The 16,637-nt window shown below is 37.8% G+C and overlaps 1 protein-coding gene across 4 annotated transcripts in view; it reads right to left on the bottom strand.

Annotated features, from left to right (window-relative positions):
* Nucleotides 1-210: 210 nt before the first annotated feature.
* The window catches only part of TSPAN8 (tetraspanin 8), a 29,614-nt gene continuing 13,187 nt past the window's right edge, over nt 211-16,637 (bottom strand). For 2 of the 4 annotated variants that reach the window (XM_079305154.1, XM_079305155.1), the window contains exons 2-9: nt 15,334-15,520; nt 10,039-10,098; nt 7,410-7,532; nt 6,718-6,792; nt 6,524-6,631; nt 4,666-4,806; nt 3,007-3,090; nt 211-501 (exon numbers count right to left, since the gene is read on the bottom strand). In XM_079305154.1, the coding sequence (XP_079161280.1) occupies nt 448-501; nt 3,007-3,090; nt 4,666-4,806; nt 6,524-6,631; nt 6,718-6,792; nt 7,410-7,532; nt 10,039-10,098; nt 15,334-15,393 (705 nt within the window). In that variant the 5' untranslated portion in view covers nt 15,394-15,520 and the 3' untranslated portion in view covers nt 211-447. Of the gene's footprint in view, nt 502-3,006; nt 3,091-4,665; nt 4,807-6,523; nt 6,632-6,717; nt 6,793-7,409; nt 7,533-10,038; nt 10,099-15,333; nt 15,521-15,613; nt 15,740-16,637 lie in introns of those variants that run through there. The other 2 variants (XM_079305153.1, XM_079305156.1) reach the window with 2 other exon arrangements.

Genomic DNA, 16,637 nt, shown 5'->3' with positions numbered 1-16,637 from the left:
TCTGAATGAAAACACCCTGCTCCACAAGCAGAGGTGCCCGTGGGCCTGAGTTCCCTGGAGCAGTCAGCCACTGCATGATGGTTTGCAGCTGTTTGTGTTGACTCTGCTGTGGGTGGTTTAACATTCATGAGGGCACACCACATGGTGAACTCAGACTCCCAACATGACATAATTGCTGTCTTTGGACAAAATAAACACCTCAGAAACATAAACAAAGATGTTTATTGCAAATAAAAAATCATATTCACATCATTAAGTCTTATGAAATATAAAGAGGTCTTTTTTGCAAGTTGTCAGGCATCCACGGGCACAAGGGCTGCCGTTTTCATCAGAACAGCTGCCTGGGACATGCATATATTTATCTGAATGTGCTCAGCCAACTCTCTAGCCTTCTTTCTAGAAAGGTCTTGATTTGACTGGTGACATCATTCTGACATTTTCACAGCTTCATTTTCTCCCAATCTGGCAGTAGAGGCTCATAGAAAACACCAAACCAAGAATCTGGAAAACAAAGATATTGCTGGTATTACTTGGCAGTTCTGGAAATCCCAGGGTATAAGTGATACACAATGGGAGTATTTTGTTTGTAAATGTCTTGGATTTACAGGCTAAATCTGATATGAAGAAGATTTTTTCCAATGTGGCTCTTACAGTATATATCACAGATATATAGACTGCCAACACCATGGAGATGTTTCATTTGTTTAAAAGCTGGATTGCCTCTGTGCATGAAGAATCTTGCACCTCTATTTAAAATGCAGTTGTTAGATGTAATGGAGCAGCAATTATAGAGAAGTTCGAGAAATTTGGACAAAAATGGAGCATTTTATTTTCTTATAAAGGTAGAGGAATGTGTATTCTAAGGGTTGTCTGCCTTTGAAATCTCTCTTCTTTTCCATTGTCACTCTCTTTTGTGTAAACATATGTGTGAAGTGTATGTATACAGATACACATATATGTGTGTGTCTGTATACAGGTATAAATCTATAAACCTACTTCATTGTTTTGAGTTGCAAATGATCATGCAACAAATATTTTGAATTTATCAGTAATGGACTTGGGATAGAAATAATAATGAATTCACTGAAGAAGCTGTTACTTGAAATAGAAAATTTAGTAGAGTCACCTTCTGTATTGGGAATTACTGGGTGCTATTCCATGACCCATGGCAGACAGATGGTGAGATCAGATCAGAAAGCTTCCTTCTGGATTTAAAGTTAACCAGTCTGTGAAGGTATTCCACAAAAGTGGAAAGCACCCAACAGACACCTTTGAAGCCATGAACACTGACATTATTTACTTAAGGAAGAGACAGAAAAGAGCATATGTACTGCAGAGGTACAGCTAAGACAAAGGGATGGACTCACACCTGGAATAAACTGCTAGGGCTTCCCTGACATACTATGCCCACATTTGCACCTGCACCTAAATGAAACTGAGCCATTCTTATCTGTATAATCTTCAGTAGTAGGGTGAGCTGAAAGCAGTAACAGCTCACAAGTGGCATAATAAAGCAGGCAGAAGAAGGAAGAGCACTTCTTTTTTATCTGGGATTTCCTAGAGCATAGAGGTGGTTGAGCAAGTGGTCTTTGATTTGTAACTGCTTGAGTTAATATGGAAACGCTAAATGTTTATCAAATGTAAATTGCCATCTGACAGTTTGTGCTGAGTTTCATATTGTTTATTTATGTTGTTTTCTAATCCTTCTATGACTGGCAGAGGCAGCCAGCACCAAAAATGCCAGATGGAGAACATGAAAGAATAATGGCCAATGAACTAAGGGCTACAACTCACATAACTGCAGTAACTAGAGCAAAGTGACTTATAATTTGCCTTAGGGATACAGATGTAATTTTACACTTCTATTTTAAGGCCATTTAATATCAGTGTGTTTCACTTATTTTTCCCTCAAAGTAATCATATGAGTGAGAGACCTGACTGCCCACATAAAGCTCCTTAAATATCAGAGAGCCTGTGCTGACTAAGAAGTTGGTGACCTGTGCTCTTCCACTGCTGCAGCTACATAATTCTTCACCTCTTACTAGCACTTTCCTGGAAATTCAGTTTTGAGATGGAGCTTTTGCCCACTCTTTTACCACGAGGAGCACTCCTCTGCAAATGATGTTAAGAAGTTTTTGCTTTGAATAATAGACTGAACTTTCCACAGCAATCTTTTTCATTTCTGTTTTTCCCTCAAACATTCACTGGTGGAGAGCAAGGGCAGACAAAAACCAAAGCAGAAGATTGAAAAGAAAAAAATTACTGAAAAAGCATCATGATGAAATCCTCTGTTTCTTTATCATTTTCTCCTATTCAAATCAAAATCAAGTAGCTGACTGGATAGCTTCACTTCTTTTCCTCCCCTTTTCAGAGAAAATCTTGCATGTTATTCTTCAGTTTACGGTGAGGAAATTAAAATAAGCACTTCACATACGCTGTGTTTTTTTACACACAGGAATATATGGAGCATCACATGTGGACTCAGACACATTCATGCATCATCTTGATGCTTAAAGTTTTAATGCCTTAGAATTATAATATTGTATGAAAACTTTTTAATGATAAAAATAGGTAATTTAGGGACTAAGTTTTCTTTGGAGATGAATTTTTCCTCAAGAAAAGACGTGAAAGAGGAGGAAAAATCTGGCTGTCCTTCCTCATGTCTTCTGGTGCTGTTTATTTGCACACCTCTATATACAGGGCTCAGTGTCAAGGCACAGCCTGGTTTCAGAACTGGCAATTTTTTTGAAAAAAATGTCCCATGTGATACACTTATACAGACAGCAGGGTGGTCTGATCTCACCTGAAGTTTGCAGCTCAGCAGCCATATACTTTAATGAAATATGTTTATGTGAAATAACGGTGAGGTTATAGCTAAGGTGAGAGGTGGTTTTCCCTTGTCAATTAATTGAGCCAGCCATATGTTTTAATCCCATTCCCAATGTATTTCCAAGTACAACATATTGTTTGTCAGCTACTAAGTATTTTAACAGTGTACACTGGTACCTCTACAACAGCCAGTCCAAAGGCAATCCCCATAATTATGACCAGACTGTCTTTAACTTGTTGCATAATCACTTCTCCACAAGGCTGAAAAATAAAACAAAATTATTAATTGTTGGTTAGCAATATTATCCTACAGTTATATAGGAAAGCATGTTCTAAAATTACTCTCTCAAATGTTCTCTCTCTCTCCTTCTCTTTAACTGTGCTAAAAAAGGCTATTTGAATTTACTCTGGCTTGTTGCTAATGAACACAAAAAGCACAGCTATGTGTACCTTATGCTCTGTGTAAGTCTTTGCCTTTCCAAGTATAAAGATTTAATAGCTGAGAATAAAAAGTATGTCAAAGAAAGACATGCAGCTGTAATGCCTAATGTTTGCATTACTTTCAGTTAACAAGGAAAGAAATGTTTGTACTTACTTTCACTTGATAATCATTTGCTACCAGGAAAAAGCCAATGAAGCCATGACCAGATCTGAAAGGGAACTTCAGTTTCCCACCAATCTAATCTTTGGATATGAAACTTCAAGGTTTATTATTAGACTTGGGATTAACTAAAAATATTTGGTTAGAAAACCTAGCTTCAAAATTAATTTTTTCCAATGTTTGGTGGTCTGAGGCTGGAAGGAAGAGAGTAATCAGCATGGCTTCATGAAGGGAAAGTCCTGCTTGTTGAACTTGATTTCCTTCTTTGAGAGGGTAACCCACCAAACTGATCTTGGACAGCCAGTAGATGTGATTTGCTTCTGTGGGACTACACAGGGAGAAGATTATTGCTCAGGCAGGACCTGATTAAGGAGCTGTGCAATTAGAGAATTATACAACCAGAATGAACATTTGCTAGAATCTGCTAGGTGCTAGGTGCATACTGGCAAACTTGGCATCACCAGTATTCTGAAACTTCAGTTACTTTGTGCTATTCAATTATTTTGTGCATTTCTTTTTTAAGATTTCTTTTCATATTCATAGAGTCCAGATTTCCTCATAAGGAGACAGACAAACCATGAAATTTGTTATTTGAGATCTCTACTGTCTATTAGATGGTAGTCTTCTGAGTGTGTTTTCTTTTGACCTGTCAGCAGATATCTTGCCTTATTATTATTACATTAATTAATATTTTCAAAAGGCTGTAATTATAAGAAATCACTCTTGGAATATTCTGCCATGAATCCCACAATATTTAAGGTTTCTTTCTAGCAGATCCTGCAAAATGAATATGGGTTTTTTATTAAAGGATTATAAAACCCCAAAGGAATTGATTTAATGTGCTTGATTTTCAATATATCTTAGCATTTTGAAATTTGCTAAGTCAACATGTATATTACCACAATAAGCCTGGGTGGGAGCAAAACTTTCTAAGAGAAGAATGAAAGCCAAAGGGTAGCTAGTGTGCAGCTCTGACCCAGAGTCATCATAATTTTCATCAACAGTAACCATGCAGATTGCTAAGGGCCTAAACTGGAGACATCTCAGGAAGAGGAAGGAGCAGACACATGAACAGTCATTTCTTAACAGATGGCACAGGGGTAATTCTGGCTAAGAAAGAGAAAGCAAAACTTTGCCTTTTCAGAACAATATGAACTGCTCACTATGCAAGTCACCAAAGATAACCTCGGGTTAAAACTCAGCTCTTTGGAATGAAGAATGAACATTTTTCTCACCTTTTTATAGATATATTCGCTTTGATATATTATGCAGAGGTCAGATGATTGATCCTCTGCTTCACACTGGCAGATTTTTGAGGGAGGTTTAAAATTTTGTCCCCAGTCTTTAGTTCCATTCACCAATCCACAACATTTGTTCTGCAAGAAAGGAGTAAATGGGGAAAAGAGTTACAAAAGATGTGATTTTCGGTTTTAAGAGAGTAAATGAGGGTGCTGAGAGGAACAACAAAAACCAAATTTTATTTAATCTTTTTCAATGTGGAAGTTGTCCCAAATTGGTATGTCTCAAATACCCTTTGCAATGTTTTACCACTTGTAAGAATGTAAGTGCATAAGTTTTTTGCTTGTTTTTTTTTTTTTTTTTTAAAGAAGAGATAGGGGGAAAAGGACCTGATTTTCAGTATAAAATGCTCAAAAAGCATTAGCATATTATAAAGCTAATAATTGTCAGTGCTAGAAAGGAGCTGGACCACTGGGTATAGTATTTTTTGAGAATCAAACCTTCTTTCTGAAGGTTATGCTTGCAGAAGGTAAGTTGCCAGCTCCAGTAATTCAGTAACATCCACATTTCACATCTTGAAAAGTCAGAGTGGAAATGTAAAATTCAGGCACATAAAACTCTGAAATCTGGAAAAACAACCACTTTGAATGATGGTTATCTCTTTAAATTAGAAATGGACTGAGGAGACCAGGGCTTCATTTGAGGTTTGTGAAACCTAAACCAGGTGCAGTTTCCACTTCATGTTCCACTGTATTCAAGCCACTAAAGCTCAGGGGTGCAAACTTGGGTTGGAGGTCCTCCCTCTATTAAAAAACAGCTGGAATTGTTCACATAGATTTGTATAAAAGCAAAGGCTGTGGAACATAATATAGCAATCCTGATACATTTAAAAATTTATGCAATAATTATGGGATTTTTCTTTTTACTCATCCCTCCAGAGGACTTATATCAGAAGAAATAAGCTGTCTCAAAAGCAGAGGACAAGGCTGGAGGGGGAATGGGGAAGGATACATGGAAGTAACATAGGGCACCTAAATATTCTTCCTTGTTTCATTTTCTTTCATATAGCAGCCTTTAAAACACAAAAATTAACTTTAAGTCTATCCATCAGTCATCACCCATTAGGGACAGAAAAACACAAGACAGCAGGAATTCTGTCAATGTGCTTGTGGGAGGGGAAGGGGTGTATGCTGTCAGTGTTATCAATGAGAGACCCAGGAGCAAGCTTGCACTAAGCACCACCCTCTGGGGTCTTGCAGGATGGGGGTGTCAGGAAAAGTACAAACAATAAAAACCAACTTCTCATGGTATTTTCTTCCCTCTTCTCACACAGTAAAGCATGGCATTTAATGACATCATAGCACTGGATATTCCAAAGTAGATACACTCCTGATGTTTTCCTGGGGTAATCTAATCCTAATCTAATCCTAATATAATCCTAATCCCCGGGGTAATCTTTCCTTAAAAGTACTGGAGAGTTCTTATTTGGGACATGGTGAAGGATCAATGTTCCTTCAGAAGAGAAAGCTTTTAAACTGTTGGAAAGGGCCATGCAGTCCTCTCATGAAAGAGTTTAGCTAACTGTCAGCCTTATTTGCATGTGATGTGCCTCGCTTCATTGCTCTTATAGACAGTACCATTGCACAAAGAAATTATCACAGGAAGACCATGTCCTTTGAAGAGAACAGAAGTTCCTTCTGTGGTGTTTCAACTTGACTTGAAGTCAGACCCTTCCCCATCCCCAGGGAATGAAATTCAAATCTAGGGTAGAGTAGTCATAAAATGAAGCAGAGACAGACACCAAAGATGAAACAGATAGCAACAACTCCTTCTATTTTTTTACTGTTTAATTACCTTTCTCTCGAACTGCTTGAACTCCTCCTGAAACTCTTTATATTCTCCTGTAGTACTTTGCAGTGACTCCACCATGGTGCTTAGAGCAAGTTCAAAGGTTGATTCCACCTGCAAGTTAAAATATATTATTTATTTTTTTGGAAAGAAACAAAACTATATAAAGACATCAATGAAAATATAGAATAATAATGTACCTTAGATTTGTTCACTGCTCCTAAAACACCTCCTACGATCTGAAGAATCAGGATCAGAAGCAGGGCAACAAAAAACTGGGAAGAAAACAAAAGGGGTAGTTTTCACCAAGGTGATATAATTTCTTATAAGTTAACATTTATCTTTCATGTGCTTGAATAACCATGTAGGTAGAAGGACTTGCCACTCAGAGCTGCTCCAATTATTTCTTCTTTGACAATGAGAAAAAGTGGTGCTCAAGACAGACTGTGCTCAGCTGGTGATCCAAACAAGGCACACACCAGAATAGTGTCATGATAACAGTGTGTAGGTGACAGTCAGGTAGGATAAGAGGGAGGACATTCTAGGTGGACCAGCAACAGGAACAACTGGGAATTAATAAAATGAAATAGGATAGATAATGGGTGACAGCTGATGAAAGGAACTTTGATGATGGCTGGATGGAGAAAAAGCTACTGGCATGCTCAAGTCTCTCTGGACCCTGCCTTCTCACTGATGAGACCAGCCATGGTTTTTACCACAACAGAATTCAGAAGAGGCCCAAACTCAAGATAAGCAATGAAAACACAGGGTCATAACCACCCTTTTGGTTAAATTAAAAGATTCCTATCCTCATTTGATACTACTTTCAAGGACTCTACCCATCGTATGTAGCTGTGGCCTGTTAAAGGTAACAAATGTTTTTCTTTCCTACCAACATCAGCATGCAGCGACTCTCCTTTGCAGCACCGCAGCATCCCAGGAACCCGAGGATCATAATGATGGCACCCACGGCTATTAGTAGATTAACTCCTGCAAGCATGCTGCTGTCCATGCCCTGAGTAGAGAGAGGGGGAAAAAAAACTTTTAGCTGCAAGAAGGTTCTCCAAAACAAGATAATTATTTTGCAACTGATAAACATACTGAGTATCAACTATGGAGAAATTCTGGTCCATAAATAAACAAAGCTCTCCCTTTTCAAATGTTGTGGTCAAAACCTTTGTAAAACTGTGTTTTCATGACCTTTGTTTCTGCACAGGATGAAAATCAACTTTATAGAGTAAATTAATAAATAAAGATCTTCTGACTTTAAAGTGGCTTTCAGTTGGTTTTCAGTCAATGAATCTTTGCTTTTTACTGGAAGTAGAAGATTTGATTACCTCAAAACCTCTCCTACATTAACCCAATGTTAAAGAAACAAAATCTCTGTTTTTCATTAGAAGACCAGGAACATACTCTGTGACTGCTCCTGAGAGAACACTTCTCAGAGCTGCATATATTAGAGAAATAGTTAGATGAATTTTCCAAAGCAGCTTTCTTTCTTTTCCATTTTTTTTTTTCCCAGGCTTGATCTCTAATATTACCCTCAGAGATGAGAACTCTATTTTGATGTGTGGGACATTCAACTAAACAATTCATATACCTCAATATTATTAAATATCAAATTATTCGGTTCCCAAAGGACTGACTTAGGCCAAAGGCCAAAAGAGAAAAAAATGTTCAAAGAATATTTTCCAGTGTGACCGGTGCCAAGATTAGCAAAAATGTCTGGAAGTTGTCACATTTATCTTCTGATGGAAATTGCAAAGGTATATAGACAAGTATAATTTGAAGAATGTGTTGTTCTTTCCCTCTCCAAGTTGGACTGAATCTCCTGTTATTTATTCTTAGAAAGCTCTATTCATCTACAGCCAAATCCTTATGGTCTGCTCAATTATTACTGAGGCGAAACATACATTGGTTTTGAATGGGAACTTTGGCCCTGCCTGGAGGCAAAAATGTGAGAAAATTATTTCAATTTTGGTCCTGACTCTTAATTCATAGATTTTTAGGGAGTACTAAGTGTTGCTTCAGGAAAGCAGATTGACACACATTTAAATATTCTTTTCTGAATAGGAAATATCTCAAAAAATAAGATATGGTAGTGGTTGTGGTTTTCCAAGAACCATTGCATCATTTTGAGCCATCATACCAGAGATTGTCAAGTATCAGTATGGCAATTTTGGTTTCTAGCAAAATGATTGAGAAGTGAAAGTTGTGATTCTTCCTCTTCCAGAGAAGGGAATGGCAGGGCTCTCCACCATGACCTAATTTACCCAAGGACACAGTGTCATCTTGAATCAAGCTCTCTTGCATCCATGCTCTGCCCAACATGAGATGTCTGGGACTGGCTAAGGGTAAGTGTCACCAGCCAAATGGCAGGGAATATACACAGCTATCTTCTTACCTCCACCATCTTTTTATTTCCAGGTGGGAAAATACTGGTTTAAAAGTTATTGTTCTTAACTGTGCTACAGCAAGAGGGGAGTTATTGCAACTGAAGAATTGCAACTTAATCGACACTAAAGGCTCAATCTGAAAGCTGAAAATAAATGCTTCCATGTGACAGCTGGCTGTTTCTTCACTCCTGTGGTCATAAAGTCTTTACAAAAATAGAAGAATGCAAATTAAGCCTTTAAATTAATTTGCATTTCTGTGGCAAAAATTCATTTGAAGAGATGTACTACTTAAATCTTAGAGTCAGTGCCAGTGGGTACACACTGGGCAAAAGGGCCTACAGGACCATGGGGTCTCTGAAACAATAGGACCAAACTCTGCTGCCTTCTGCAAGGTGAAGAGCTCCTCAGAACTGTATTTTCCTCAGCTTTGCAGAAAATAAAAGTTTTAATATTCTAAGTAATTTAATAACCCATACAAAAATCCAGAAGGGCAACTCAGGGTCTTTTTTCTATTATACAGGAGGACTTTCAGGGCATTGTAATCCTAGATTCTTGGGCATTTAAAACTCTTTGTATACAAATATGAGGGGAAAAGGATAAGGTGTTTTTAAGGAGCCGTTGAAAATGAAGGGAAAAATCCTTTCTCCCTTTCAAAGTTGCAGTTACTGGGGAAATGAGAATTGTGTTATTGAAGATAGTGAGAAAGATAAAAATATTCAGTACAAACATATGGAGTAACCCTAGGAATAGATGTGACTATACTATTCTAATAGGGAAAAACATTGAAAAGTCTATGAGCTGCATGGTTCCACGTTATTCTCTCTTTCACCAAAATCATTAACAAAAGCATAATTACTTCATTAAAGGTGAGAGACACATTTTCAAACAGAAATCTGTGTGCATCTGCATGAGACTACACTAACACTAGCAGCTACCTCTCAATCACTTTATCTGACTGCCTGTACCATAATGTTTAATCTTAACACCATAAAATGCTTTCCTCTTCACCCACACAAACCACCTAAACAAAAACATAGAAAATTAATGAAAATGAAGATGGGAAATTAAAGTGTATGCAGTTGTTTCCATGTTTTACATGCTGCTGATATAACTGCATGTATTTACCTGCTGACTACTGGTAACACGTATCCATATAGAGAATCCTAAAATAATGCAACCACACACCTGTGGGAGAAAATAAAGACAAGTTAGAAAGGTCAGCAACTTTTTTACTAACATTCAGTATCCAAATTGCACTATAAGCTGTCCAAACTTCTGAAATCATTTGTTTGGCAAAGCAAAAGAAACATGAATTGCTGGAGCAGAGAATATTGATTCATTTCCAGGAAAATTCGTAAGTGTAGTTAAATCTTCAGGTATGCACCAAATCCCTGATGTTTCCACCCCAGAGGACTATGCATTTACATGATGATTTATACATGTGTTTGGGAAGCACACAGAAATTCTGTCAGATGAGAGAGGAATATAAATTGCTATTGTATGTGTAAAACGGTGCTGGAAAGAATGTTGTTTTTTGTATAATGGAAACATGAGATTTGATAAGGGGTGTTTGCATATCTGTTGTTTCAAGACTTATTCAGGACACGTATCTGGAGACATTCTCTATGGTAAAGCTACTAGGTAAAGTTCTAAATAAATTCTTCTTGATATTTTTAATGCAGCAATATCTGGCCATCTCCAATCCTTGGAATGGAGATCATAAAATGCCTAGAGTAAATGTTCCCATTATATTTTTACAGAAAACAGCCAAGTACACGTGAATATTTGACCAGCATGACTTTCCTTAAGACATTGAAGTCAGGGAAAATGAATCACAGCTCCAGATACATTCCCTCATCCCTAGTTGTGCTCTTATTTCATTGATCATTGAGGCACCATTCCCCTGTGTGCCAGTCACTCTATCCCTAACCTTGTTGCCAATGATTCTTATGCAGAATATCCCTTTATTAAGAGTTGAATATAGGTAATCAAGAGGCTACTCAGGTGTAAGGATTGTGCCTACTGAGACAACTGGGAGGGAAGAGACATTGCTGAGGACCTGGGACTAGTCAGATTTAGAATTATTCTCATCTGCCATTAATACTAAGGTCATAAATGGCCCTGAAATGTTGTTAAAAAATTTCCCTTGAAGACTGGGACTATTGAAATTTAAATAGTTATTTTTATATGGTTTAGATATTTTTTTCTTTAAAAAACTTTCCTCACAGAAGTTTTCATATAATATTCAGCATCAAAGACATTAATGACCTTAGCAGATTATTGAGTATGGAATAGTGCCAGCACTCAGACATGGGTACCACACATTTTCCTGCTCTAAGTAAAGCTCCTATAAGTACATTTTAAACATGAAAGAGAAAGTTGTACAATCAGTGACAACTATAATATGTTCTCCAATTTAACTAGAACTCTCCACTGAAACCTTTTGAATCCTTCTGAAACTGTCTAGAAACTGATGGTATCATATGACTGTACATTTCAGTCTATTCACTAGATAACATGGGCTTGCTAATGTGAAATTTTCCACTGAAGCATCTATTGCAACAAATCCAAAGACAGTTTGTCACACTTTTTTGTTATATACCTCTCATTAAAAAACAGCAGAGTAGTAAAAGCAAATCTAGCTAAATGTACAGGAATTCATCAATCAAATAGGAATACTACAGTATTTCCTCAACATAAAAATAGAAACATCATTTATAAATCAAAATTTTAGTAAGATGTGCACATATTTTAATTTTTAAAATAGAGTTCTTTCAGGTTGATAAAAAAATGTTCCTTTTCTGTAAAATCTTAATAGTTTGTTTCTATTTATTTTCATAATATAAAAAGTATACAAAACACATAAAGAAAGGTTTTGAAATAGCAAATAAAAATGGTCTGTTCCCAAAGAGTCCAAGTTGAACATGTCAAGTTTGCTGCAATACTCCATCTTAATTTTTAAGTTTTCTTAAAATAAAGTTTCAAGTAAATAAAATTTTATTCCAGGAAATTTCATTTTTAATGAACCTCTAGTATTTTCCGATTGAATAAAATGAGCTTCTTTGGAAATGTCTTCACCCATATTCCCAAAATTAGAGGACTATTGTGTTTTTGCTGTAATCCTTGATAAAGAATAAGTGATCTTATCTCAGTCTCATAAATTGAACAGCAACAGTACTGCTGTTCCTCAAATTTGGATCCTTCTCGAGCTTTCAACTTTGGTGTGAGGAGGAAATACAGCCTAGTTGGTTAAACCAACATCACCTCAGATGAGCCTCACATAGTCCTGAACCAACAGTATATTAAGACTCTACAATTCTCATACACCCAAATGCCAAATTTGTGGGGAATTTCCTCCCCTGGCACGCCCTTTTCAAACATTCCATTCAAGGATATCGGGAGGGACTTTTACAAGGTTGCTTCTGTTAAAGAAAATATTTGACTGCAGCACTTCCTTGAGACACCTGAAATTACAGCTCTAGGCAGGTCCTACAGAGAATGTGGTCTCTGGCTCAGCAAACCTGTTGCTACTTCAGGGACTGAGATGTTCACATTAAGGCTCAGGGAAGAGGCCACTTTGTAGACGGGACTGCAAGTCTGGTATTAACTACTGATCAAAGATGCTCTGTCACTAACCACGTTGCTTTGAACTAGCATCACAAATCACTATTCAGTGGGGAAAAAAAAAAGGTAAATTCTACAATTTTGCATGTGAAGTAGCAGTAGTTGATACAATGAGGAGAGCAGGTGAGACTGGATATCCTGGAAACTCCAAAGAAGGGAAAGAAGAAAAATCTGACATGTTTTGTACTTAATGCACAAAACTGACAAGGATTAATATAAGGACTGTTAGAAACTCCATATAAGCACCCAGTTCCAAAGCACAGATCTTCAAAAGCCCATTGTCTGCTATTTTTCACCAAACTGGGAAGATGAAAAACTCTATGTGTGCTGGAGCCCAGTATGGGTCTCATGGGCACAGAGGACACAAATCATGTCAATTTGCAGAGCAATCTTAGACTATTCCAGGGCTTACACGCTCAGTGTGATTCTGCTTGAACTGCTTAGAAAAAGTCGTCAGAAGGCTAGGAAGCCCATTCCTGATTCTTCTAAGAAAGGACACTCCCTGATAGATAGCAAAGGGTGTAAAATGGAGGGACACCAGGTAAATATACAACTTTCATTCTTATCTATTTAGGTTAAAGTCACCTTCACTTCCGAGTGCCAGTAATTTTCCGCTTGTCTAGTGCCTTGAGCACTAGAGAGAGTAGCAGTGGGATGAGTGGCTGTAAAGTCATCTCTGTTCCCTTTACCTTATTGTCACAGTTTAATGATTTCCAAGTATTAAAGACAGGAATGTGAACCAAAACATTAAACATTGAGTTTCATTATATTTCTGTCAGACCATGCATCTGTTCTTCCCAATCTTGACTGTGGTAAACCTTCCCTAAAAGAGTTAACTACGGTTGGATTCCTGTCCTCTGTTCCATCCAGTCAGTCATATGCACAGCAAACACTCTCAGCATTTTCCTCCTCAGAATATAGTGTGGGTTTTCCAAATTTTGTATAAAGATAGAAAGTTTGTTTCACCACGCTTGTTTCAAGATGCCCCCTGGATCCCACCTCTTTTTTTTTCCCTAAGAAATCCATAGGGTAACAGGAGGCATGGGACACTACTCCAGTGTTCATTCTAGAATAAGTAGTTTGGAGTTTTTCTAATGTTAGTCTCAGACATGTTTTTGCTTATAGTAGACACAGATGAATGTGAACATGTATGCTGGTTTTGGCTGGGGTAATTTTCTTCGCAGTGGCTGGTATCTGTCTGTGTTTTGGATTTGTGCTGAGCAGATGGTTGATAATATAGAGAAGCTTTTGCTATTACAGGGCTTACATCAAGTTTTCCTTCTCCTTTCATACTACTACTCTGGTGAGGAGACTGAAGGTGCATGGGAGGTTGGGAGGAGCCAGGACAGGTGACCCCAACTGATCAGACGGATGTTCCAGACTGTTTGACATCACACTCAGTAGATAAAGCTGGGAGAAAGAAGGAGGAAGGCAGGGAACATTTGGAGTGATGGCATTTGTGTTCATAGGTAAACATTTCACATAATTAAGCCCTGCCCTCCTGGAGCTGGCTGAACACCTGCCTGCCCATGTGAAGCAGGGAAATAATTCCTTCTTTTGTTTTGCTTGCATCAATGGCTTTTCTTTCCCTATTAAACTGTTTATATGTCAACTTATGAATTATCCAGCTTTTATGGCCTTCAGTTCTTTTATGCCTTAAGTTCTCTCCCCTATCCTGCTGTTGGGGGAGTGAGTGAGTGCATGGTATGTGGTTGCTGGTTGGAATCAAACCATGAAAACAGGAAAAACTTCCTGAGGGACAAAAAGTCAAATTCAGAAACTTAAAGATTCTTGTAAGTACCATTGCATAAAAACTTCAACATAAATGTCAAAAATCTTCAATCTGCCTGGATTGAACCGGAGGAAGAAACTGGGGAAGACAGTCCAAACCATTGCTGGTCTGTCTGGAATTTCTTTGTGAGGTCCATAAGCAATCAAAGAATTTGGGCTAGCCACACATTTTTCAAGGCTACTGTTTGTGGTCCCTTTTGAATGGTATCACCTTTTCACTTGAAAAAAATCCCTTGAGGCAAAGCCCATAATGTGGCTAAGCAGTTCCGCTTCTGGTTCCAGTGAACCCCTGGTGAACCTGACAAAGCTCTATCAGGAAATCTTACAGTGAGGTTGAAGCATGAGAGAAATGTTCTTTAACTCAAACCTTTCAAGAGTTTCAGGACCTTAAATTCTTGCAGCCCAGCTGAGATGTGATAAATAGACAAATAAGGTTCAAATAACACCCATAAACCTGCCTGCTGTGCTGTGTTGCATCGACCTTGGTACAGCTGTGGCAGTACTGCCAGCACATACTGTACATTCTTACAAACATTTACTGTCTCCCATCAGAAACTAATTATGCACTGAATGTAAAGCAAAGAACCAAAAAGAAGGATATGAAAACCATTTATCAATTAGAAGACTAAAATTTCAAGTAAATTTTCCATATTTTCTGTTGCAACTATATTATCCAGATCTTGCATGAAAATAGCAGCAATAAAAGGAAAAGAACCCCCCATTGTTATTGGAGAGTCTATTATCTTCTGACTGAGATGAGTGATGTCACTTGATGTCACAGGGAGACGGATTTGTGGCTTGTCTGCTTTTAAATGCAAAAAGGTGTTTAGATGGAAAAAGACAAAGGGAAGGGTAAAAGTTAAATATATTCTCCTCTTCCTGATTTAGAATCATACTCTGGTTCCACTTATGCTCTATTTTCTTTACAATTCCTCTAACTGCAGCATTCAGATAATGGGGAACACATTTCATACATCACTAATAACAGTTTAAACACTAACTTACCCAAAAGAAAAAGTTGAAGATGAACATGGAGTATTTCATGCATTTGCTTACGCCCGCCATTTTCAACAAGCTGAGACAAAAACGAGTGCTTGGAAGAAGCTTTCCTAAGAGTTTGACTTGATATAAAAGTAGTTCTTGTGTCTTCAGAAAACCTCTCAAAGCACGTCAAATACCCCGTGCTCTGCTCCTGTAAGCAAAAGTTATGACCAAGTCATCCACAATTGCTTAAATAGTTGCTTTACTGCAGGTAAATATTAACCAAGCACTGGAGAAGCACTACCAGTTGTTATCACCAGGTCTCCAGGCTCTTACTGGGTCCTGTGATTTGTACTTCTCTGTAATAATCCTATGACTTGTCCTACACCTCCAAAGTAAATAATGAAGTACAAGTTGTTATAGTTTCGAGGGAGGAAACAGACCTGCTTTTAAAAGGAAGTTGAAATGATTTCATTTATTGATGCTTTATGTTGCAGGGTTTACTCTTTCACTGCTTAGAGTTCACTGCCAGCATTCATTCTGTTGTGTTCACACTTCCACTTTAGATATCAACCAGCATAAGGGGATGAGCCTGCTTTATCCCAGGAGAGGAGGGGTAAGGAATCTGCCAACATTTTCTCCCTCTGAGTATCTACTTCAGATCCTTTTCCTCACCAAGTCAGGACCCCACAAACCTGAGCATTGTGATGCACAAAAGTTCTACTGTGCAGATCTCCAGAAGTGTTTTGAACCCCACAGCAACCCTACTTCTGGCATTAGATGCAGGATACATCTCAGCAATAGGAGCCTGGCATATTCCAGAAAGCAAGGCAATGAGCCTATTTCATTGGGTTTGGGCTTTGTCTTGTTTGTTTTCTTCTGTGTCCCTCCAACTAGGAGTCCTGAGGCAAAAATAGAGGATTTTTGCCGATTGATAAAATAGACTAGAGCCTATTTTCTAAAGAAGCCCTGTACAGCAGTGGTTGTAGGAATGAGGGTCACACACAGGTTTCTTTGAGTTTGTAATTTAAAAAAAAAATAAGCTTTAATTTTGGGGGTGAACACAGTGTGAGAGTTTAAAGGCACACTGGTCTAAACTGGTTTATGAAGTCTACTTGGCCCAACTCCAGTTTTCAATCTTCAATGTCAATTCCTGTTCCTCAATCTCCTCTCTGTATTTGAAAAAAAAAATAGGAAGTGTTAGCATATAATACAGCTATAGATGGTGACAAAAAGATGTAACTTAGAATCTGGCTTTTGTAGGATCCACAAAAAACCCACCAGTACTCTATATTTAAAATAATTCCCTCCAGCTGCTCTCTTAACTA

This window comes from Erithacus rubecula (assembly GCF_903797595.1).
Source record: "Erithacus rubecula genome assembly, chromosome: 4".
In the NCBI taxonomy this organism is placed as follows: Eukaryota; Metazoa; Chordata; class Aves; order Passeriformes; family Muscicapidae; genus Erithacus; species Erithacus rubecula.
Note: the sequence above shows the minus strand (reverse complement) of the source record. Positions and strands in the feature narration are given on the sequence as shown.